Source organism: Miniopterus schreibersii (genome assembly GCF_964146895.1).
Source record: "Miniopterus schreibersii genome assembly, chromosome: 21".
Classification (NCBI taxonomy): Eukaryota; Metazoa; Chordata; class Mammalia; order Chiroptera; family Miniopteridae; genus Miniopterus; species Miniopterus schreibersii.
Genome location: NC_138123.1, coordinates 14,365,952 through 14,391,421, shown reverse-complemented (window position 1 = coordinate 14,391,421; position 25,470 = coordinate 14,365,952). Strand labels below are relative to the sequence as shown.

The 25,470-nt window shown below is 53.3% G+C and overlaps 1 protein-coding gene across 2 annotated transcripts in view; it reads right to left on the bottom strand.

Moving 5' to 3' along the window:
- Positions 1-5,440: 5,440 nt before the first annotated feature.
- Positions 5,441-25,470, bottom strand: part of SLC35F3 (solute carrier family 35 member F3) — a gene marked incomplete at both ends in the record, with an annotated part of 246,796 nt that continues 226,766 nt past the window's right edge. For both annotated transcript variants that reach the window (XM_081124074.1, XM_081124075.1), the window contains 5 exons: positions 5,441-5,670; positions 6,446-6,535; positions 7,329-7,521; positions 9,858-9,983; positions 15,789-16,008. In XM_081124074.1, the coding sequence (XP_080980200.1) occupies positions 5,441-5,670; positions 6,446-6,535; positions 7,329-7,521; positions 9,858-9,983; positions 15,789-16,008 (859 nt within the window). The remainder of the gene's footprint in view (positions 5,671-6,445; positions 6,536-7,328; positions 7,522-9,857; positions 9,984-15,788; positions 16,009-25,470) is intronic.

The window sequence follows — 25,470 nt, the reverse complement described above, 5'->3', positions numbered from 1 at the left end:
GACAGTATTGACTATTCAGTTTAACTAGCAGCATGCTTTTCGTTCCCTTGCTTAAAGAACATCTACCAGATGTGAGCTTTTACGAGCTCGTTTCAAATCCTGAAATACTGTCCCCGGCTGAGTGTCACAGCTTACAGTTCAGGGTGTCCTCTCGCTGACACAAACGTTGCAACTACCTGAGGCGATGGCTGTGTTGACTCGCCTGTTTTGACTTTATATATAATCACTATGTTATATATAACACTGCATATATAACACTACACCTTAAACTTACACAGTTATACAAAGTTGTATGTTAATTGTGACTAAATAAAACTGGGGAAAATATTCAATTTAATTAATAGAATCTCAAAAATAATGCATTACACCAAACTGCACAGGTGATGAAATCACTTCGGTCTTTAGTGTGATGTTTAGCATTCCCAGATTCACATACACAGCGATGAACTGGTAGAGGTGAAGGGTGAATGCGTATGGAGACTCCTGAACATAAATACAGAACTTTTGAATAGATTTCTCATCAAAGGTGACCTGTGAAATACCCGAGCCACAGCCTGCAGGACTCTCCGGATTCCCACCGGTTGCGCTGTTGGGAAAGATGCAGTGCTTCCTGCAAACATCTGTTATTCATTCTGATGTTAATAAAACCAACCGTATAGCAGACACTTCAAGTTCCCATAAAAGAGTTTCTATTTTTGTTGTGACTTTTCCGTTGCTGACTCACCAGAGGCCCACACGGCCCCTGTCTGCTGGGCGCTGCGCCCTCCTATCGATTCTCCGCCGCCTGTGTGCTGCTCGCCGGATTGACCGGGCACCTCTCCGTCGGGAAGCAGCCGGCCCTCGAGCCCATTAGCTAATTGTATGAGCGTGGGGCCCGCGTGCAGCCCCAGGTGGGCTCCAGGAGCACCTGCCGCACCTGCCTGGCGTGTGCGCGCACCCGGTCCTGCTCGCCATGAAATATGCGGAGAGACACCCGCTGCCTGCGCCCTCCTGGGGCTCCGTCCCTTGCCGAGTCAAGAAGGGCCACCTCCCAGAGGGCTGTTCGCCATGCATGTTTGTAGTCGTGGTCAGGTCAAGTACTGGTCAGAAAAAGGTGGGTATCTGAAAGGATTAGTCATGATCTGGGCCCTACCTCTCTCCAGCCTTATTTTCTGCCTTAGATATTGACGGGCATACACCTTTATGCACCAAGTGTGCCCACGTATGTCTCCACCTGGGCCTGCCTATCTGTCTTACACATTTGTGCCCCAAACTCCACACAGCATGAGTAGTAACCTCAAAGGCCTACAGAGCCCAGGTAAGTAACGCAAATGAGCCACAGCCAGTGCAAACACACCCGCGATGCCACATCCAGTGCAAACACACCCGCGATGCCACATCCAGTGCAAACACACCCGCGATGCCACATCCAGTGCAAACACACCCGCGATGCCACATCCAGTGCAAACACACCCGCGATGCCACAGCCAGTGCAAACACACCCGCGATGCCACATTCAGTGCAAACACACCCGCGATGCCACATTCAGTGCAAACACACCCGCGATGCCACATCCAGTGCAAACACACCCGCGATGCCACATCCAGTGCAAACACACCCGCGATGCCACATTCAGTGCAAACACACCCGCGATGCCACATTCAGTGCAAACACACCCGCGATGCCACAGCCAGTGCAAACACACCCGCGATGCCACATCCAGTGCAAACACACCCGCGATGCCACATTCAGTGCAAACACACCCGCGATGCCACAGCCAGTGCAAACACACCCGCGATGCCACATCCAGTGCAAACACACCCGCGATGCCACATCCAGTGCAAACACACCCGCGATGCCACAGCCAGTGCAAACACACCCGCGATGCCACATTCAGTGCAAACACACCCGCGATGCCACATCCAGTGCAAACACACCCGCGATGCCACATCCAGTGCAAACACACCCGCGATGCCATAGCCAGTGCAAACACACCCGCGATGCCACATTCAGTGCAAACACACCTGCGATGCCACATTCAGTGCAAACACACCCGCGATGCCACATCCAGTGCAAACACACCCGCGATGCCACATTCAGTGCAAACACACCCGCGATGCCATAGCCAGTGCAAACACACCTGCGATGCCACATTCAGTGCAAACACACCTGCGATGCCTGTGAACGGTGTGGCCGAAGGCTGTAGCCACAGGTAGGGGTCAGCTGATTCTTGCTCTGAAATGCAGGCCTAATTTACTGGAAGCTTCTTTCAAGAGAAGTCATTCAAGAGACATCAGAAATCCGTATTTTTATGTGAAATCTCCCAATTTAAAAATGTTGGCTCAAATGCCTTTAAAATGTGGTAAATGAAGGAAACGGAAAATGTGCGGCCACTGTGGAGAACAGTATGCAGGTCCCTTAAAAGATTAAAACCAGAACTTCCATATGATCCAGAGATTCCATTCTGGGTCTATGTCTGAAGGAAACAAAACCACGATCTTGAAGAGGTGCCCCATGGTCACTGCAGCATTGTTTACAACAGCCAAGATGTGGAAGCAACTTCCACGTTCATCAGTGGATGAAGGCTCTTTACCAGAACATGTGGTGCCTATGTGATGGGATATTACTCGGCCATAAAACAGAATCAAACCTTGCACTTGCGACAACCTGAATGGACCTTAGGGCATTATGCTGAGTGAAATAAGTCAGACAGAGAAAGGCAGATACTGTATGACCTCGCTTATGGTGGAATCTAAATAAGCCAAATTCATAGATAGATGGAGTGGGGGTGAAGGTGGTTAAAAGGCACAAACTTCTAGTTAAAAGGCATAGACTTCTAGTTATAAGATAAATGGGTCATACGGATATAATGCATGGTGACCACAGCTGACAATCCTGTGTGTTGTGTATTTGACAGTTGCTTAAGAGAACAAATATTAAAAGTTCTCATCACACAAAAGGATGTCACTATGTGAGGTGACAGGTGTTTACTAAACTTACTGGTATCACTTTGCAATATATACAAATATCAAATCATCATGTTTACACCTTAAACTAATTCATTATATATCCATTATACCTCAATCAAACTGGAAAAAAGAAACTCCTCTACTAAATAATATGGAAAAATGCAATTCAATAAAAACTATAGAGTTACCTATATATGAATATGAAAGACAACCTGCACGATGCCGTTCTCGCCATCTGGTTTACCATTCCTGTTGTCCATGGTACTGATACCGTATGGAGATGCCACATACTCCTGCTCCAGTCGTCCCTCGATGGGCACCCTGCTGCTTCCACTGTCGGCTGCGGTGACTGACGCTGCTGTGATCACAGCCTGACAAGCACCTTGGAGTCCCTGCCTTGACTCTTGGGCTTCCATTGGCCTCCACACCCAGTGGGAGTATGAGGGAAGTTTGCTTGAATGTAGGGTTTCCCAATTTTTTACATTATGGCTCACACAGGAAATGTTTGCTTGGCGCCTTGGGGTAACTGGAGGGGTCTGGGGCCCAGACAGAGACTCAGGCGACCGGTCTGACCAGCCCAGGGTCCTGCTGCCCCCTTCCCTGAGCACACACTGGGCTCCCTGGGTAGGGGGTGCTCTGCTCGGGGCAGCCAGCCTCTCCCGGTTCTGACCGTATCTAGCAGGTGGCTGTGGTGTGTGGATGCTCTAGGCGTGGACGATAGGACGAGGTGTCCTAAAGGGACTCGTCACCTCTCTGCTTGCACCCTCTTAGCGAACCCAGCCCTTTGCAGCTGTAGAAAGAGAGACCCAGGACCTCACAGGCCCGGCCCCAGCTGCCTGGGACAGCGGTGTAGACGTTACCAAAGGCGGTGAATCAGGTTCTCGGGAGGGCTAGGATGAGGTTAGGACACCCAAAGCAGGATGAGGGGTGGAGGCCGAGTTGAAGACCCTGTCAATTCGAGAACCGAGGCTGCTCCCGGGCAGCTGTGAGGACCTGTCGCTGAGCTGCGGAGCCAGGCCACGGGACAGGGAGCCGGAGGCGACGCCCGGGGCTGGGCCGAGGTCAGGGTGGAAGCAAACGCTGCCCCAGGACTTACTTTCCACGAGGCCGGGCTGACTGTTCTGCGTCTCACTCTGTGGAAGTCAAATCTGCCTGCGATAAGCCCTTTCTTCCCTGCAGGAGGGTGGGTGGCTTTGGGTGCCTTGAAGGTGGCGGCAGGTGGGACCGGCTGGGAGAAAGTGTAAGGGAGACAAGGTCAGAGCCGGTGCGGAGGGAACACGCCCCAGGCGCCATCAAGACAACGACGTGCTTCTTTTTAAACAGTTTATTAATCTGTTTGGCCAAACAGGTAATGGAAACTGAGAGGAAGAATTTGCTAAAAAGTTCAGGTCATGAGTGCCCCTCGCCCCTATGAAACGAAGACTCCGAGGTTACAGAGTGCACCTTTGGGTTATGACAACATTTCAAAAGAAGTGTCCATTTCGTATGTAACAATGTAAACGTCAAAAATAGTAAACTCTACCCCGGTCCCTCTTTACAGTCTGTCACAGATAGAACTTCCGGCGGAGCTGAGCCGTGAAGTAAAGCCTGGTGCTTCAGAGTCTCGTAAAAAGGTGTAAAGGTTCAGGAGATAATTTTTCCGTCCTGGTCAAGGAAGTAAAGCCACCCAGCGGTCCCGCCCCCGTGGTCACCCGCACCGTAACCACGATCCAGGACACTGTCGCCAGCCTGGTCATTTTTGTACACACACACATATATAATATAGTTTTATTGGTTTTTAAAGATTTCTACATCTAAATTATAAGACGGCGCCAGTGACTTACGACGTCACCTCGCTTCACAGGGGTAAGGACGAAGATTCTGTGGAAGGCACTGTAACTTCTCCGGCGTGACCTTGCACAGGCCCGTGAGAGCCAGCCGGGGCCCGGGCCACCGCCCCCGGCGCCCCCTGGCTCAGGCCTGGCCCCCTCCACCTGCCGCCCCGACTGGTCAGAGGTGGGTTTTGATGTCCACTCTCCTTCTCTGCATCACCTCCTCACATCCGTCTATCCACCCAAACTCGGTTATCTTTTGGTTCATTGTGATCCCTTAAAATTAAGAGCACAGCTCTGGCATAAAACAAAGTATGACCTGCCACAGCTGGGAAGTAATCACAGTGTGCGATGTAATTTTCGGTTGCTAGGACGCCACCCAATCGCCCTGCCTCGCCAGGGCGCGTCACCCATACAGCCGGGGCAAGGACAGTTTTCACCTGCTCTGCATTCGTTTCAGAAGAGCTGAGGTTGCCCTCTCCTCTCGCGTGCTGACTTGGGACCTTAGGTGGAAGGTCTGATGTGAACAGGGCAAGCAGTTGGACATGCCGATGAAAACCATGTAGCTGACCGAGGTTACCAAAACTGTACAGGTATGTACACCTTACCAAGCGAGGTTCCGGCAGGAACAGACCTCCAGACCGTCAGCGTGAGCGACCCAGAATGTTCCAGAAACTGTTGTCAGCGGGCGAAGGAGGGGCGGGCTCTCCTCTTGCTCGGCGGGCCGGGGCCCAGGTCGGCGCCCTCCGCCGGCTCTTCCTTCTTTCTCACCTTGAGGCGGGTGAGCAGCTTGACCAACCAGACGTCCCACTCCTCGGGCAGGAGCAGCAGGAGGAAGCCCAGGCCGATGATGACGATGGCGATGACCCGGACGCCGTTGAAGACGATGTTGGTGGTGTAGTGATCGACCACTGCGGAGGCAGAGGACCGGTTACTCAGCGGGAAGCCAGGCCCTGGGGGGCCCGGGTGGGGGCCCGGGTGGGGGGCCGTGGCGGGAAGCTGTCTTCTCTCGGCCACGGGACCCGCCTCGCGGGGTTCTGCTCCCGGCGGGCAGGGGCCGCCTCGGGCACATCACCCTCCACTTCCTCCGTCCCTCGGAGGCCTGGTACTCCTGCCGCCTCTCCAGGCTGCCTTAGCTCACACAGCACTTGTTATGCACACAGACAGGGTGGGCAGAAGTAGGCTTACCGTTGTTCGTATGGAAAACAATGCAGTAATTAATAAACAATAATACAAGAATAAACTCTGTGTTTCAGGTACTCACAACTGTAAGCCTACTTTTGCCCCACCCTGTATATACCAAAGCTTGACTGTGGCCCCCTCTGGGTGGCAGGGTAATGAGGACATGACTGTGTCTTTATACATATATGTGTGTGTGTGTATATATATATAACTTATTTATTTTTATATTGTTAAATGTTTTTATTATTTTTAGAGAGAGAGGAAGGGAGAGAGAGATAAAGAGATAGAAACATCGATGAGAGAGAAACATCAGTGATCGGCTGTGTGTGTATATATACATGTGTGTACATACATGTGTGTGTTGGTGCATGTGTGTGCATGTCTGTGCATGGTGTGCATTGCATGTTGGTGTGTGTGCGCACGTGTTGGTGCATGTGCATGTGTGCATGTGGGTGCATGTGCGTGTCTGTTTGTAAGCAGATAGAGAAAGCCGTACGGACTTACCTGCATTCACAGGTACACTGAGGACGATTCCAAGAGACATCAGAGTGGGATAGGTCACAGCGATTCCAAAATTTAACACAACATTGAATGCTGGAATACAGAATAGGAAACGGTGTTGCTCATGAGCAGCCTGGCTGCCCTCCTCCACGCCGTCCGACCCCAGCTCCCCTGACCATGCCCTCGGCTCTGACTCCACGAACTCGGGGTCCTGCAAGGGCTCCGGGACATGGGGATTGAGGACAAACGTCCTGGTTACTCAGCTCCTCTTTCCCCTGAGCTCTGAAGGGGGAAAGAAAGCGGGGAAAGGTACCCAGTGAGAAGGTGCCAGAAGAGGGGACAGGCCTCTCTTCCTTTTCTTCCTCGGGCGGCAAGGACTCGGGCCGACGGTGTGAGCAGGGGCTCTGGGGTCCGCATTTATAGGCCAAAGTAGACCAGGCATCTCCTGGGTGCATTTCTGCCTGGCACCGGCCTTTTATCAGTAATGACGATGACATTAGTAATGATGATAACTGATAATATTTTTTGACCACTGACACCTATCGGTGCTCCATAAACATCATCAGTTCTAGAGCCGATGCTCTATTACGATGTTCTGGAGCCCGGCGTGTACAACTTGCAGGCTCCTGTCATCAGCAGGTACCGCGGCGCCCTCGGGGCTGTTAGCTCGCCACTCAGAGCAGCGGTGACCACGGTGCCACTGCAGCCACCGTGGTTCTGGGATTAGAGTCCAGGGTCCTCGTCACAAAGGCTCTACCTCGGGGAACAGGGCCTCGCGGGAGGTGAGGGAAGCCCGGGATGGGCACAGGCTGCCACGGTGCCCCTGAGCTGCGCGGGTCCCTCTCAGTGACCGCACCTGGGAATCTGGCGGGAAAGCGAAACTTACTGAGTAGGAGGCCGGAGAACCCGCAGAGGTTGCCCCAGGGGATGTCAGCGAAGGGGCTCCAGTACTCCACCCCCGTGAAGTAGAGAATCACAGGGACGCAGGAGATGAAGAGGACATTGAACACGCCCAGGACGGACAGGAATAAGGCGGCTTCTCCGAACTTCGCGCTGCCCAGGAGGAGCTTGAACAGAACCTGCGGAGGGAGCAGAGGGGGCTGCAGGCTCCGCGGACTCCCGGCCGCAGGTGGAGCCAGGGCCCTGGGCCTGGGCGGGACCACGGGACTGACAGCCATCGGCGCGTGGATCCTACCGGCGGGGCTCTGACCTGCGCTCGGGGCGCACGTCACAAACCTAGTGACATCACGAATCTCAGTGACGCCACAGCGGAGCGTGACTTCCCGGCTGCGTGGAATCAGGGGTTCACACTCATCTGTGTCCTATTCACAACACCGCACCCCAGCTTCAGAGCGTCTGAAGATGAGGCAGCCACGGTCACACATTCCTCTCAGGGGCCCTACGAACTGATCCCCGCCGTCCCGCAGCGCAGTGTGGACGCTGCTGCCCGAGGCAGGGCTCTGGCTGCTGGACATTTCTGTAAACAGGAGGCGGGGAGAGTCTTACTCCCCACTCTCCTGCTCGGCCCCCGACCTCCCGGACATGGGTGGGTTTGGGTGGAGGGCACCCAACTTCGATTTCTTGCACCTGCACATGTGATGCCCTTGGAAGCCCAGCAGGAGGGGGGCAGACGGCACTGGAGTGTCCGGGGAGCTGACCTGGTCCAGCCGTGTGTCCAGTGAAGGACAGGGAACTGCGGTCTAATTTGAGTCTCTGCATGTTTGTCCCCTCCGCCCTCTCCCTGCATCTTCCTGTTTCAGCCTTTTCCGACTCGGGCACTTCTGGGTCCATGTGCAGGAAGCACAGGGAGGGAAAGAAACTGCTCTCCGCCCTCCACCTCCGGGCCCTCTGGACAGAGACCAGCGGAGGAGATGGAGACGGAGCGTCCACCAGGACATCTGTGTTCACTGGACGGCGGGCCGAATGCGCTCCGCTTCCCATCCGCACACAGCCAGTCGGGGGCAGAGCGTGGCCTTTGGATACTGTCCACTCGGATGGGGACTTGTTAGGGGCGGGAGGGAGAAACAGAAGAGTGGGGACGAGCTATATTTGTAAGAAATATTAACCGTGCTCTGTTAACCGAGACTGTTTTGTTCTGATCAAAGAACGCACATTCTGGCCTGGCCGGGACTTGTGCGCCCTGGACCAGGGAGTTAACCTCGAACACAGTCCACTCTCCTTATTGGAGAACCGCCTGTCCTCATGGAGAGATGAACCACCTTGTTGCCGAAACAATGGGGTCCCTGAGGCGCCCGCCCTTTGTGCCCCGCCTGCGTTGCCTGTAGCCTGACCGTTACATCCACTCCTAGTCATCGGTCCACGTCCCCAGGTAAGCTTTGTCCGTCTGCCCGACATACGCAGCTGGCTTAGTGGGGGGGGGGGGTAGGGCAGATTTTTGTGGATGACCCGCTGCTCTCCCATGTTGCCGGCAATACTGGAAAATAAAACGCTCATATACAATTCAACCCTGTTCCTGCCTAGTTGGCTCAAGTAGTGACAGGCAGCCTGGACCCGTTTGCTCTCGGTTTCAGCTCTGAAGTCTCTGAACGGCGCCGGATGAGTTTCAGAGGCGCAAGATGAGGTGTGGGCCCTTCTGGGCAGTGAGGGGGGGCTCACGAAGGACGACGTAGTTATTTCACTTCCCAAAACCACAGAATGTTACTCACAGAGCTGGGGAAAATGCTTTTCTTGTCACTTTCTAGAGTACTTCATTTTCTCTGTCCTTAATTTTCTCTGGATCCACAAAGGGCCAGTAAGTCTCCAAGCTAAAATCTCATTTCTCATTCAGTCCTTCAGGTCAGGTTCCCAACCTGGAGACCAGAAAATGTTTGCATTCTCCCTGTGGCTCTAAGGGGACCTAGAGGGAGGGGAGGGGGAGGCGTGGGGAGAGCAGCCGGGAGGCCTGAAGGAGCCGGAGACGCGGCGAGGGGCCAGCGTGCGGGCGGGAGTCATTTCATCTAGAGCTGCGGCTGGGACACTCGGTCAAACATTTCCTAACGTTTTGTAATGATGTGTGCTTGAAATGCACACGGATTCATGCTGAGCACCTGTGGCTGCCAAAACCATGCGATAAAGATTTAAATGATGAAGCTGCACCGGAGAGTGAAGCCTTCTTTTCAGATCTAGTGGGAAATTATTTTATCAAACACTGAGCTGGCCATTCAGGGTCCCTGACCCTTTTCCAGTCCTCCCTGAACAATGACATTCTCACGCTGAAGATCCACTGTCACACCCATGTCACCCCAAATGCTGCAAAGGTTTGGCTGCTGACGGAAAGGTCTGGAGAGATAAAGCTGGGCAGCGCCAGCCTGGCAGAGTCTCAGCCTGCCCCCTGCACAGTGAGCGGAGCTCCTCCCACGGCCCGGGCGCCGTACAAGGGTCCCCAAGGTGCTGGGCCGGCCACGCTGAGCCTTACCTTGTAGAGGGCGGACATGGACGCGGAGCCCACCACCAGCGCTATGCCGATGACAGAGTGGCTGTGGAAGCCGTCCGCGTAGGTCATCATCACGATCCCAGCAATGGCAAGGATGGCGGCTACGATCTGCAGGGAGGAAGGACACGGTGGTCAGGGCCGTGGGGGGAATCGGACGGGCCGCCTAAGTGCCAGTGAGGTCGAAATGTTCCTGAGTTCAGTGGCTGAGGGGGGAGGGGACACCTTTTCCGTCCTTTGGAGAACAGCAAGCAAAGGCTGCCCCATCTAATCTTTCGTTCCCGCTTAGATGGCGACAAAGCCTGGCACAGCCAAAGAACCCGAAGCAGTTGGCAGCAAGGAGGGCGCCGTGGTCAGCATCACATGGTGGCCGGCTGCGCTCATTCTTGGGAACGTGAGGAGGCCACAATCCCAATGATGGTATTTGGTCATGATAGGGCCTGGCAGATGGCACCCGGACAGCACCTGGCAGCTCCCTTAGTTCCTTCCCAACCCCCTGAAAGGCCTCATATGATCCTGCTCCTGTGTATTTCACGCCTCATCAGCGGGCACAGTGAGGACCGCAGGTCTGGGTCCCCTTTCACACGCCAGCAGTAGGGTCTCTGACAGGGCACGTATCACCTGACCGGCAGGGCCTCAGACCATGTCCTGACCCTAGAGGTGCCGGTCCCTTGCTTAGCTGCTGCAGGTAGCTCCCCCTCAGCTCCCTCAGCCCTGTTTTTGGGGGTACGGACCTCAGATTGAAGGGGAGCACCAGGGAGGGGTTCACATTCCTGTGTGCAAAATAAAATCACTGGAGGGCACAGGAGATCGAGGACCTGGGATACCGTTTCCCAAAGGAGAACTGTGTCAGCTCAAAAGGCAAGTCCAAGCTCTGATCTGAGGGGTCACGGAGCCCCAGCAGTGTTGCCGGGGATAGTGGGAAAGCACAGGAGGGCAGGAAAACGTGTGCAATACAAGCTTCAACTCCTGGATTTACAGAGTGTTTTATCTCTCTACGAACATTCAAAATGGACCTCAGCTCTCGTTAACTACATCAAATAGCTGACATTTACTGAATGGTCCTGGGACAGGCGCTTTCTATGCATTTTCTCATTAACCCTCAAAAATAGGTAGACATTTTCATTCATTTCATTTTATAGGCATGAATACGGGCTCAGGGAGGTTAGGGAACTTGCCCAACGTCACAGAGCAGGAGTGAGCAGAGCAGGGAGACAAATTTCAGGTCTGCCTGATTGCAAAGTAGTATTTATACACACACACGGGAAAGTGATTCACACAGGAAGCCACTGCCGACTGCGCTGTGAGGTTGGAACTGAAGTTTCCTCCCTGGTTTAAATGTCAAGTTGTTCGTTAAGTGAAGGTAACGCAGTTGAGTCTCCGACAGAGCCTGAGTCACAGACTTATTCTGCCACATTCTGATGTAACGACACATCGCCCGTCACCCCGAGGCTCCCGAGAGAGCGATCGCCCTCCACAGCCGCGCACCAGCCCCGCTGCTGCTCTCAGGTTTAGCATTTTAGCCAGCGCGGCCTTCTCCTCACACGGCAGGTATGCCACCTTCAAATGCCACCTGCCCGGCGGACAACTAGCTCTCCAGTAAGAGAAACAGAGCGGGCGAGTCACTAGCGATTTCCCCCGGATCAGGAAAGGACAGGAGGAGCAGGCCAGCAGGGGCAGGCTCTGCCCAGGACCAGGTCCTGCGAAGGTGCAGCTCGGGCCGGCCCAGCGTCAGGGTCCACAGAGACGAGGGCCCGGAGAAAGGAGGGGGCGGGGAGGGAGGCAAGGAGCTAAATGTCAGACGACCTGGCGCATCTCCGAGGCCTGATGCCGGAGGAACTGAGGGAGCGGTTACTTTTCCCTGGAGTCTTCTAAGCTCTTCCTCTCTCTTCTCTGCTGATTAAATAACAAACAGCTGAGAGCTCCGCCTGAGCCGAGGTGTGTGAAGAGCTGAGGGAAGGGGCAGAAGTGGAGAACATGGTGGCCCCCGGCCTGCCGGCCAGCATGTGAGAAGCCCTGTCCCCCGAGTTCATTCCGACAGGTGGCACCGGGGGACAGTGATCCCTCATTCATGCTTCTGGAGTGTCCTAGTACAGTCACAGATCGACGGCTCTGGCCATGGAGCACCCACTCTCTGGGCATCAGCTGCCCCACTGGGACCCCAGCTCTGGGCCCCCGCCTCGCTCTCAGCACCCCTCACAGCAGAGCGGAGGTGAACAGACCCTCGGGTTTGGGGGTGGAGCCTGAAAGGCCTTCCTCAAGCTCCTCTGAAGATCCCAGTCCATCCTTAAAACAAGTACGTTTTACACCGTCACACACCCGGGGCTGCACTAGGATGAACCTCTGGGAAGGCTGCTCACGCCTGTCCCGTGGGCCCAAAGCCCTCACCTTCCAGAGCCAGGTGGCCCCGAGTCTGAGAATGAAGTAAAGAGCTGGATTTCCCCAATTCCCCACGCTTTCCTGTGGCCCCCGCCTCCTTCGTATCCCACGGAACTGTCCCAGAACAACGACTCGGGGATCCAGACTGACGGGGACAGGCAGCCATGAGACCAAGAGGGGTGAGCACGGCCGCCTGGACTTCAGCTGGGAAAGTCACCCGCAGAAGAGGAAACATGGGCGTGGGAGCCAGCATCGTGCCATGTAACCTCCAACGGTGGCCTTGCCCGCTGTGGGCTCCACCACCACACCCCGCCCCGCCCTGGGCTAGGGTTCGGCACCCCAGTAACTCACTGCATCCCCACGGGCATGGCCACACCCCCTGCACGACAGAGCCCCCTTGTGACAGATTTTAGATATGGACGGTTTTAGAAAATGAAAAAGGGAAAGAACAGACTAATTTTTAAATATACTTCCTCCAGCACTTTCCCTTCCAACTCCTGGGCTGTTCTTATCGACTCAAAGAATATCAGCATCTGGAGGGACTTTGGGAGCCTCTAGTTGATCCCTACTGTAGAGGAGACTGGAAGGGGCCGGGCTGTGGCCCCCAGGGCTGCCCAGGCTCTGCGATCTCCCTGTGCTGTGCTTGGCTGGCAGGGGACAGCCTCCCTAACAGAGGGGGTCAGGGCCAGAAGCTGGAGTCCCGGTTCAGGGTCGCCCCTGTGAAACCCTGAACGTCAGCTGGAATCTGACCGAGAGCGAGCCGGCTGTGGAAAGTCCAGGGCCCACATGGATGACCTCAGCCGGTCTTCCCGCTCCTTCGTAGGTCCCGCCTGGTGCAAAAGCTCGAGCTGTCCTGGGGGTTACGAACAACCTCTGAACAGCCAGACAGTCCCACCTCCTGTTTCCCCTGGGATGTGGGCTGGGCGGGTTCACCCAGTCACCTTTCCTACACCAAACTGCCTCCTAAAGGCTGGAGGCTCTGTCACTGCCAACCAAGGAGTGGGCTGAGCCCCCTAAGCCCCGTAACCGAGACGGAGACAACACTGAGCCTTGGGCCGGGCAAGCCTCGTCTTATTCTCACACTGGCCCCGAAGGTGAGTGCTAACACGCCACTCTGAAATGAGGTCACTACGGCTCAGAGGTGCTAAGGAACGTGCTCCAGGTGAAACAGCTTGTAAGACGGGAACCAGGGTCCTAACTTGCCTCTAGACTGGTGCCTGCTGCATTGGGATCCCTGAGTCTGAGGAGCCAGGAAACAGGGGGAGCACATGTGAGCACAGGGTCACAGACGACACAGGCCAGCTCGGGCTCCTTTCCAGTCACCTCCGAGGCCAAAGCGGCCAGGCTCACCCCGGCATTAGAAGACACATTGGCTTCTTTCCGGTCTGACCCTGTGACCTGCAGCCTATCTTTCCTGTCCAGTCGCATGACCCGCACCTGCTGATGTTTTCCAGGACCGTGGCCCCTGTGAGCTGAGTAACTGTCTTAATAACACGAGTCCTCTCTCCAGTCCACTCCACAAGCCAGCGCTCCGCTCCTTTATGTCTGGGTGACTCAAGCTTGTCTGCTCACCCTCCAGGACAGGGACAGCGTCAGTTCCCTCCAGTCCTGGGAAATGACCGAGTGGAAGGTGCTGGCTACCCCCGCCTGTGAGAGAAGTTTAGGAGAACCCGTCACCAGGCAGCTATTATCCTGGGCGTAATCTCCGCCTGCTCATCAAGGGAAACTCTCAGTCCTCCGGCCCTGCTGGTGCCTCACAGATGTGCTAGCTCCCTGCACTCCTGGAGCTGAGAACAGGGAGACCTACCACGACTTAGAGCGGGAGCTCGGAGACGACAGGCCACATCCTGCTAAGAGAGTGATGAGGATTAGGGACCATCACCAATGCCGGCCCCTTGGACCTCTGTCCCGGCCTGGCCTAGAGCCGAGGCTTCAACACAACACATTGCCCCGTATTCGGTGGTCAGCACAGACCAACCCGACCGACCTGACCACGTGGCCGGGGTGGCTCGACTGTATCAGCTCAGCTCGTAGCCACGAAGAACAGCAACGAAGAAAAGACCTGCTGTGCCACGTTGCTCTCTGTGCGTCCAGGGGGGTTTTCAATTATTTTCACACCTCCTCAGAGCATTTCTGTCTTACATGCAGACTTAACCCTGAAAGTCTGTCTCTTCCCAGCAACAGGGTCCCATTTGGAATCTGCTCTGGACATGAGGCTCACACTGGAAAGTTCCATGAATTCCCTTGGCTCTTTGCATCAAAATAAAGTCACAAGGGGCACACGTTGGTGGCCCGGTCCCAGGACACCACGTCCTCAGTGTCCAGCCAGGAAGGCCACCTGGGTGACTGCCGGAAGTACCTGCCTTCCTTGGGGAGATGTATCAGATCATTTATTTGCTGAAAACTTTTCTGGGTGATGGCACAGTTTTTTATTCCAAAATTAACACTAAACCTCAAAACAAAATTCCCCCCTCCTGCGACTAAAAATACTGCTCAGCAGTTGACTCACGTCCCCACTGCTGCCTGAGTAACTAGGTGGGTGTGAATCTGCCATTAGCGTGACGTCATTACTCCCAGGACAGTGAGCTAGGGACACAGTAGAGGGCCTGGAGGTGGTCCCCCGCTGGGAGCCAGCGTGGTTCACTCTGATGGGACCGGCCATGCACGGGGCTCTTCGCCTCGTGTCGGGCCTGCGTGATCTCGGGCAGGAAGGAGTGAGAGATGCTCTGACCACGAGAGAACTAGCTGTGTGGTCCCACCCTCTTTGCCCTTGTTCACGGCAGGGTGACAGGGTACTAGCAGGTCCTGGCCACCAGGAGGAGACAAGCAGAAGCCACCAGGACTCCATCAAGGCTAACTGTCCCCTGGTCCTTTTACTCAGGACGAGCCCCTCTATACTTCGGCTGGTGTTTGATCTGCATTTACCATATTTCATACAACTGCGATAAAGCTGGACTAGCTAAATCTCACTAGATTTGAATGGAATTGACTAAGTCTCGGTTGTAACGAGGTAATTCAAGGGATGGCATTTCACTGCCCCTTGGTCTGGGGCGTGAAGTGACTGTCCTTCCACAGTTTGGATTTAGCACAGGTGTGCTGGGCCCTGTTCGTCCTGTGCACACGGGCCAGCAAAGCGCCGGCCAGGACTGCATGTGCCGTGCCCGCGGGGAGCCCTGCGGCCTGCAGATCCGTCCTGAGCAGAGCAGCGACAGTGTTAGCAGAAAGCTCTGGCTGAGCACAGGGAGGGGGGCGCACCACCATCCCCGGCTGGGTCTCCGACTGGCACACACTTTAGGGAATGCTTGTTGAGATGCTTGAAATGAAAGGTGCTTTAATGAATGCTTGTCTAGAATGGTTTGCAAGCAAGAAGGTTTGCAAGGCACACCAAGAACCGGGCCCTCTGCGGGCTCCTTTTCTGCTGCAAACAGGAGAGAGTTCAGCAGCTCAGGCCTGTGGTCCAGCACATGGAGCTAAGCAAGCCGATGGGCAGGTCTCGGTCGCATGAGTGAGGGAAGGAGGCGGAGGAAGGGGACTTACCCTCACGCCCATGAACCTGTCCCTGAGAACGATCCATGAGAGCAAGAACACAAACGCTTTGTTGCAGCAGAAGAGCGCGGAGGCGTCCGTAGTGTTTATTTTCTTTATTGCATGTAAGTACAGGTAGTTTGTGAGTGTCCAAAGAACACCAAAGGGTGCTGCCTTGGTAAAAAACACCTTCAAAGTCAAGCCATTGTCTCCAAAAAACCGACAGCATTCCCTAAAACAGGAAAGAAGGCAGTGTTATTATATTCGTATACTTCCCTACACCCCGTCTTTTTTAAAGCAAATATAGGAAGGGTGGGGTCTTTTTATTTGTCATTATTATTTATAAATATCTCTCCATCTCTTCAGCCTACAGCTTCAGTCCATGGGAGAAAATGTCGCACAATGATCTGACGTCACGATCATCTCTGTGCCTGTCAGGTCTGCCACTGATGGTTCAACAGGTGATGCTGGGATTGTGGGACCTGGAGAAGGCCCAGCTCCATGGGAACTGGCTGAGGGACTCTGTCACTTGCTCAGAAAGAGAAGGAGCTTACTAGTCACTAGGCTTTTTTTTTTTTTTAAGGGGGAGGGTTGATACTTGAAGAAAACTCAGCAAAACATTTTATGAAAATTTGTCCCAAACTGGAATTGTCTTTGGATGAGGCAGGGCACTCGTTCCTTGGGGTCATCTAATTCATTCTGGCTACAGTACAAATAGCATCAACTATCTCTACATTTCCCACTCGAGCCCGTTTTCAGAGCTCGCCATTCCGCTGCGTGGAGGGTCACGGGGTCCCCCCGTCTCAGCGGCTAACAGGAGGAAAGAGCAGATCCAAGATGACTTCGGCCTCTTGAGAGAGATGAGGAAGCACTTGCAGAGGAAAGCTCCTCAGCGCCCTTCTAGACTCTAGGGGCAGGACCATCGCTAATGAAAATCCACTTAAGAAAAATAAAGCCATACGTCCACATGCAGAAGGCGGTAGAGAAGGCCGTGGTGGACAGCGTGGAGGGAACCCTGAGAGGAGCTTGGTCCACAGACAGCTCCCCGCTGTCCCCACTGTCAGGGAGCAAAGATCACTGCTCTGCTGGGCCCGACGAGCCAGGCGAGGAGATGGATGAGCAAGGATGACCACTCCTACAGCCATCGCCCCCTACGGCGGTCACCACCCCTCCAGCCATCACTGTCCCTCCAGTTATCACCACCCTCCAGTCATCACCTTCCTCCAGACATCATCCCCCCTACAGCCACCATCCTCCACTATAGGCATCACCCTCCTACATCCATCACCCCCTACAGATATCGCCCCCCTCCAGCCATCGCCCCCCTCCGACTGTCACCACCTCTCCAGCCATCACTGTCCTTCCAGTTATCACTACCCTCCAGTCATCACCTTCCTCCAGACATCATCCCCCCTACAGCCATCATCCCCCACTACAGGCATCAACCCCCTACATCCATCACCTCCCTCCAGCCATCACCCTCCTACAGACATCACCCCCTACAGACATCACCGCCCTCCAGCCATCGCCCCCCTACAGACATCACCACTGCCCCCAGCCATCGCCCCCCTACAGACATCACCACTGCCCCCAGCCATCACCATCCGGTCTCTCAGACAGGGGCCAGCACAGCTGCTGTACCAGTGAGTGAGGATGGGAGCTGGTGAAAGAAAAGACGTAGACCTAGAATGAGACAATAAACTAGGGTGGGAGCAGCTGTGGCCTGTGTCACTTAATATCAAAATGCAAGAGAAAAGGAGAAAAATTTTTTTAAAAAGGAGAGCAGATTTGGTCTTTTAATTTAATTTTTTGTTCTTACAATCAATCCACAGAAAAAACAGAAAATGCACCACCTTTTCCTGGACTCGGATCCTACATTGCTGCTCACAAACCAGCACCAGGTGAAACATTCTAACCACTGCATGGACCTGGAGATCAAGTCAACCGAGCTGATTCCCTTTTGGCTTTATAGAACTGAAACTCTCACCTAACCAGCAGGTTGGTATTTCTGTTTGCCACGTAATTTTCATGCAATATTTCAGCTGTATTTTCTACCCAGGCTGGATAGAAGGGAACCATCCTTAACTCCCCCACTTTTCTCTCCACATTAACTCACCACCAAGGCCTATGGACCATTTCTCCTCAATGTCTCATCCCACAGCCGTTACCCCGGCCCAGGCTCCATCTCCTCTCCCTTGGGCCACTGCCACTGGAGCCCGGGCTTCTCTGTGGCCCCTTCAACTCCATCCACCCCACTCTCCATGCTACAGTCAACTCGTCTCCCCCTCACTGTCCCACAGGCTTCCGGCCCTTCCTGACCTGGCCTCGGCCCGTCCTTCAGCTCTGGCCATCACCCCTGCTCCGTGCCTGCCCTGAGTCTAAGCCACCTGGGACTCATTTCGGTTCCATGAATTCAATGCCCTTTTCCCCTGCTCTAGGTCTCAGTGGAGCCTCTATTCCCCTTTCCTGAAACACTTCCTTTTTTCTGCTTTCTTTTGTTGGTTTCTTTCCATCCATTGGATATCAGCTTATATATCCCCTGGATTTCTTATTTTTTTGTCTATATAGAACTGGGGCTGGTGATGTTCTGCAGAGATATATATCCGCATAAAAGTTCCACAAAGAACTGGCTGGTGGATATACTGTGATTTTCTCAACCCCAAGTTAAAAATCTGCATTTTGATCTAGCAAAATGTATATTTTTCCTAATTTGGCAATTTATCTAGGTACAAAAATTAGTACAAATACAAAAAAAAAAAATCAAATTATATTTAAATATATTGAAATAGTCTTTGGTTTTAAGAATAAAATTATAATGAGTTATTATTTCCCGGGAAAATACATGGGGAGAATACATGGGGAAAATGCTTAGTATCCCAAAGAAAACTTTTTTTGCTCTCTCATGATACTGTTTTCTAGATACCTAAGATTTCTTTTTTGGGACGGAACTTAATATAGATACAGGGGTTGGCAAAAGTAGGTCTACAGTTGTGAGTATGTGAGTTTATTCTTGCATTATTGCTTATTAATTATTGTATTACTTTCCACACAAACAACTGTAAACCTCCTTTTGCCTGCCTCTGCATAATGCAACAATGGTTTCAGGAATTCTGCAATGACTAAAGAGGAAATAGCGTTCGTAGTATTATTTGATATTCGCCAGTGAGTGATATTTGATATTCACTCACTTTTGTTTTTTTCAGGATAATTTATCATGAGCTAGCAAAAATACCTTTACCAAAAAATTAGGTATAATTGGATACTATATTACTTTCATTTTTCCTATTCTAATAAAAAAGATGACAAATATATTCATGCTTATAGTTTTCCAAAAATTCCAGAATTTTTCCCACACAACAGTGGCAGTCATAATAGAATGTTGGGGGGCAGTTATGGATGACCCAAGTGTCGTTTATAAAATCTACTACCGACTCACAAGATTAGGGCACATCTGTGTAGTTAACTGCATTATAAAGAAAACAGGCCCCAGCCCCTGGGGTGTGCTCGGAGCTCATTTTGCATGCAAGGGGTCGTTCCTCGACCAGCACACACTGAAGGATTTTACTGGAAGATGGGTGGCAGGATGGGCTAGAAGCACAGCAGCTTTACGTAGCCCGTGACACCCCAGATCTCCATTCAGAGGACCAGCGAGGAGACTGCAAGGTGGTTGTCAAGACACTGACTCCAACATTAGCGGAAGGCTGGACTCCGTGAACCTGAATGCTTTTCAAATCTGAGATTCATCTGAGAGTAGAAAATAAAACCTTTCTGACAGGCCAAAGTCACAGAGGCATCCAGAGACACGTAGTAAGTTGCTAGGTAAATGCTTATACCCTTTTTTGCATTGTATTTGCATTTATTTGGAGCTCTGAGCTCACACAAGCAGCAGGGACCAGCTACCAAAGTTGTGAATTAGGGGTTTTTTTTGAAATATCCAGACATCCTTTGGAAAGTGTTAAGTGAACCGGTTTCCCCATGTAGCCACCACAGCTCATAAGAAAGGGAAACTGTGTCTGCATTTCCACAAGGATGTTCAATGTCACACATCTTCCCCCCACAGCGAAGTGTCCTTGTACGAGTGGTAAAGACTTGCCTGAAAATAAAATAAAGATGAACTTTTAGAGCATAACTAGGAAAAATGAATCATGTTATTAGCTTGATTCCTACATCGTAGGTTTTCTTTTTAACCCTCGCCCAAGGATATGTTTTTGTTGATTTGATAGAGAGAGGGAGGGAGAGAGATGAACATCGCAGGGAGAGAGAAACACCGACTGGTCCCCTCCTGCAGGCACCCTGACCAGGGGCTGAACCCACAACCCGGGCACGTGCCCTGAGGGGAATCGAGCCCACCACCTTTTGGTGTACGGATGACTCTCCAGCCAACTGAGCCACACCATGTGGGGCCCTCGTAGGTTTTCTAAGCAACTAGGAGAGTTTTTTGTTAGCAGTGAGTCCAGTAATTGTCTGTGTGCCTGAAATTGCATCTATCATCTATCTATCTATCTATCTATCTATCTATCTATCTATCTATCTATCTATCTATCTATCTGCTATCTATCATCTATCTATCTATCTGTCATCTATCCGTCATCTATCTATCTATCATCTATCTATCTATCTATCTATCTATCTATCTATCTATCTATCTATCTATCTATCATCATCTATCTATCATCTATCTATCATCTATCAATCAATCTATCTGGTTATTGGCCAGTTCTGAAAACACGTGCCTAAGACATTTAGGGGCAGAAACAGATAGCTCTGCCCTGATGTTTGTGGTGATGTCCTTGTCAGAAAGGGACCCGAGGGAAATGGGAGGGGAGGGCAGCCACAGCATGCAGAGAATTTGTTCCCGGAGATGTCCCTGGAGCGATGGCACCTTCACCATGTTGCGGCGAGGGACGATTTTAGCATTTTGCACACCCGTCCCACCAACCAGGAATTCCACAGCCTCCTCCGCAGGAACCTGTTCTTGTCTGGGGCTCGCTGGCTATTCTGCTCGCCCTCTCACAGCAGAAGCATCTGGAAGGGGCGGAGGGTGCCCACTCCCAGGGCGAGGCCCTGTCCACAGGGCTCCTGGCTGACTGCTAGTCACGGTGAAGCGATCCTGCGCTTCATGCCAGAGGACCGAAGTGGCCCCGGCAGCCAGAGGACAGGCTGCCAACAGCTTCCACTTGACGCCGGCGCTTCGGAAGGCTGGGCCCTCAGAGTCCTGTGCGTTACCCCGAATCCGAAACAGCCGGTTCGGAGAAACTGTTGGCCTGTTCTAGGCGGTTCACGCCAACACCTGCCACCTGGATAAGGCTGCTCTGGGGACGGCTGCTCACCCGGCGAGGCTGGACACGAGGCTTTCTGTGTGGACACACCATGGGACATGTGCGGGGAGATGGGGTTTCCCTCCTGTGCAGGGGGGATAACGGTCTTTGGAGCAGAAACAGCACCGGTGGCTCAGGAAGTGTCCCTTTAACGAAGCACAGCCCCTGGAAGCAGAGGGCACAGCACCCAGCAGGGGTCACGCCCCAGGAAAGAGCAGCTCTGGGCCTTCCCTGCACGTGCTGCCTTTTCCATTCCAGCTCAGCAGTGATGTGTTTTGAGTTTCCCTGAGCTGCCAAGTGTAGCGCCAGGGATGCAGATTTATAGCACAAGACCCGGCGGCATGTTTATCGCAGCGGAGAAGGCCCGGGACATCCTGTGCACCTTGCCCGGCCGTCTGAGGGTGGTGGGGTGACAGGGGATCGGGTGGTGCCTGCTGAGTCCCAGAACCGCCCCCACAGCAGGCCCAGCACTGACCCCACCACTGGCCCTACCACTGCAGCAGACGCGGTGTTCATCCCAGGCTGGTCCCACTTTCTTCCTAGTGGGGGGTCATTTGGGGCTTTGGAGGGTGGAAAGGAGCAGTTGGTGCGCCGTGAGGAAGGACTTTCTAATGACTGTTCAACAAGAGGATCCACGGCCCCAACGCTGGCCCACTCTCGCTCTCCCAACACCACCTTCCAGGAACCTGGATGCTACCAGTGTGCAGAGATGGCCGGCAGAAATTCCAGAAGTGTGAGCGAATTTCTTGCAGACCCTGGGAGAGCAGCCCTCCCTCTCTGTCCTAGCCTGTCTCCAATGCAGTGGAAAGTCCAGGCTAGGGACTGAGGCCTGGGCAATGGCTGGTGTGCTCCGTCCATCACAGCGAAGGGCAGTGGGGTTTGGCACAGGGCAGTGGCCGGAATGGCAATTTCCCAAGCTCTGCAGGGAGCAATGTGGTACACAGGGAGATACTTCATCTGATGTCTCATGAGTACCCAGGTACCCACGATTAGTATAACGGGGGTGGTTAAATTATGTGATGGGGCCCGGCCGGGCGTGGCTCAGCGGTTGAGCATCGACCTAGGATCCAGGCAATCGGGGTTCGGTTCCCGGTCAGGGCACATGCCCGGGTTGCGGGCTTAATCAATGACTCTCTCATCATTGATGTTTCTCTCTCTCTCTCTCTCTCTCTCTCTCCTTTCCTCTCTCTGAGATCAAAAAAGATATATTTAAAAAAAAAAAAATTATGTGATGGGGATTCCAAAAGGCACTTAGCCTGACTGCAGTCTCTTTGTCACTCACGTTCATATCTGCTGTCCCAGGTCTTTCTCAGCAGGGCAGGAGCAGTATCTTGTCCTAATGACCTGTCTGCTGAAGCTGGCTCCTGTCACAGGGTCCACGAGCTGCGCAGAGCACAGAGAAGGGGCTCTGCTCCTTAGGGACTGAGGCATTTCTCTGGGCTGGACTGGGCTTGATTCTGTCCAGGGCTTCAGAAGTTCAGATTCACCCCTACACTGCTATCCTCTTCTTGGAGCTACCAGGTACCTATCTCCTCCAGAGCTTTCTCCTTGACCTCCAGTCCCCCTCCGCCCAGCACCCTGGTGGCCTGCCCAGCCCCTCGCATCTCGAGTTTCATAAATACTGTTAGCATCAATGTCTCTTCCAGTGGGCCACCGATCTCTCCCTGGAAGAAGGAACCCGTGTTTGAGTCACCTTTGCACCCACCAGGATCCAGGACACCATCCGGCTCCAAAGTGGGGCTCAGTAAACACTGGTAAGTGAATGAGTTCAGCTCTGGACAGCCAGGCCATGTTGCCAACACCAGAGCGTTTGTACTGCTGGAAAGTTCAGCAAGTGGGCAGCGTGTAAAACTGGCCGGCAGGGATGTGAGGGACCCAGCTTCCTTACCTTACCTGGCTCTGGCACAGGGTGCTGAGCTCTGCCCGGGGTGGCAGCGCTAGTGAGTAGCAGGGCTCGGTTAGGAACTGGGGGCTCTGATTCACTTCCCCGCTTTCCACACTTATTTTAGTAAAACCCCAAAGGTGGCTGATGTGCCAGGTGCGGAGGAGTATCTTCCCCACGGGAGGGTGGCTGCCCACCGCCTCTTCGGGCCGGGACAGGGCTGCTGCCGTGGCTCTCAGGCTCCGCGTCTGCCGGGCCTGCATGGAGCTGGGAGCCGGGGACTCTGCCTCCTGGGGTTTCGCAGGGATGGGCATCCGGGTTTGGGGTAAACTTCCTGTCACTGATTATGCAGACGTGTGGGCAATGCTCCTGGCTATCCTCGGGAGCTGTGTCAAACTATTTAAAACCACGGGCACACACTAATCTTTGAAAAGACGAACTCAAGGAGGCTATCCTAAAGGCTCTCTCTCCAGCTTGATCCACAGGTTTCTGCTTTTCAAACAGGCTTCCTTCAAGCCGAAGACATGCAAAGATTCGTGCACCTCAGTCTCAGATGAACAGGCTGTGTTTCCCTGATCTCAAACCTGCAGCGAAATAGATGCCACACACTCAACACGGATGAGCAATCAGGGCTGTTACTAAGGAGAGCACGCTTACAGAGGTTGAAATGACATTTTGCTGTACCTCAAGGACAGAGATGCTTACAGATGGGGCCCATCCCACAATGTGCCGTTTGGGATCGAACAGCAACTCGCTCACTGTAAAGCTTTCCGAGGCTGGTGCCAGGAGACGGGGCTGGGCGAGCGCTCACCCACCTTGAGGGCAGTTTTGCTCTGTGTGGTCCTCAGCTGGTCTTGGAGGGATCGCCAGCCTCGGCCATCACTGTGCTTAACCTGGTTCTAAATGTGACGAGTGGGCAGCACAGCACGAAAGGCAGCAGCAGGCACGAGCCGCACTGAGAGGGTGGATGCAGGCCTGCAAACCTCTGCCCACCTCATCCCGAGACGCACAAGCAAAGTCACCGGGCCTGCAGCCACGCCCAGACAGGTGCCCTGCGAGACTCCGGGGGCCCAGCCAGCCGGGCCTGGCCCTCCCCACCCTCTGCCTCACGTTCTTGCTACTCTCATCCCACCGCGAGCCTGGGACTCCTGCTTTACCCGTCACCATCAAGGCCTCCGCCAGCTCCCGATGCTTTCTGGCTTTTGCCTTAAAGTGCATTTGGGAAGCCCCAGGTCCAACTGCAATCACTTCTGCCTCCTGGATGCGAGAAGACCCTGATGGTGGTGAACATAAATTACGGTGGCTTCTCACCAGTCACAAAACCCCTCTACTGGCCAGCTCAGTGCTACTCCCCTCTCTGCTATTTGAGGGAACCGCACCCCAACTCCCCCCTATCGGCTAAAATTCCAATTGAGATCCTCATGGTGTGGTCCTGGACCAGCAGCAGCAGCACTGCCTGGAGCTTGTTAGAAATGGAGACGCTCAGCCTCCAGCTCAGGCCTCCGTCCCGGGGTCGGAATCTGCATTTTAACAGGCTCCTCTGTGATCTGGGTGCACATTAGTGTTTGAGAAGCGCTCCTCTAGCCACCTGGGCTGGATGGCAGGGGCAGCCTATTAATAGCCTTTCTGGCCAGTGATCAGTGTAAATGTGGGGGGCAGACTGGGCACGTGACCAAGCTGAGCTCCAGTCCCTCACCCCCAACAGCCATAGCAATCAGCTGGTTTTCAAATTTCTGGTGGAGGAGAGTCTATTCTTTAGCGGCAAATCCAAAATTTAAGGCCAGATCTATTGGTGGCCTGTCCCCAACCCCAATCCAAACTGCGGTAAGAAGAATAAAGTAGTACCCGGAGTAGTGGAGTCGACAGAGCCCAGAGCAGGAAGGAAGAGGGACAAGAGCAAGGTCAGTCCCACTCGCTTTCCAGTTCCTGGTTCTAGTTTGTCCCCCAGGTTCTTGACTGTTCTGGCTCATTCCAACCAGAGGCTCAACTCCTCCATCAGGTCTCAGAGCCTCGACAGTGTTCTTTCAGTAAATCCCCCTTTTGCGTAAACTAATTTGCTTAATGCATTTGTAACTTAAAGGTTCCTGACAGGTACCCTCAAGGTCAGATGCTGGGGCCCCTGCAGTCCATCCCAGGTGGAGGAGGGAAGCTGAGCATGGTCTTCAGCATCTCCCTGTTGATGAGTGTCCCCACCCTTGACCTGGACACCAGGACACGGGCCAGTAAAGGAATGGCTTCCACTTCAGACTCTCCTGCAAGTGCACATGGAGTCTTCCCGTGCAAGGGGGCCTGGGATTGCCAGAGCATAATTACAATATTCCTCAGTCTGGGTATATTTCATGTACCCTTTCCTAGGGGGTTGCTGTACTTTTTAATCTGCAGATTCATATCTTACACCATTTCTGCAAATTATTTCTTTTCATTATCCTTTCAAACATTGCCTCTCCCCATTTTTTGTTTTTGGAACTCTATCAGAGGAATGTTGTAGTTTTTT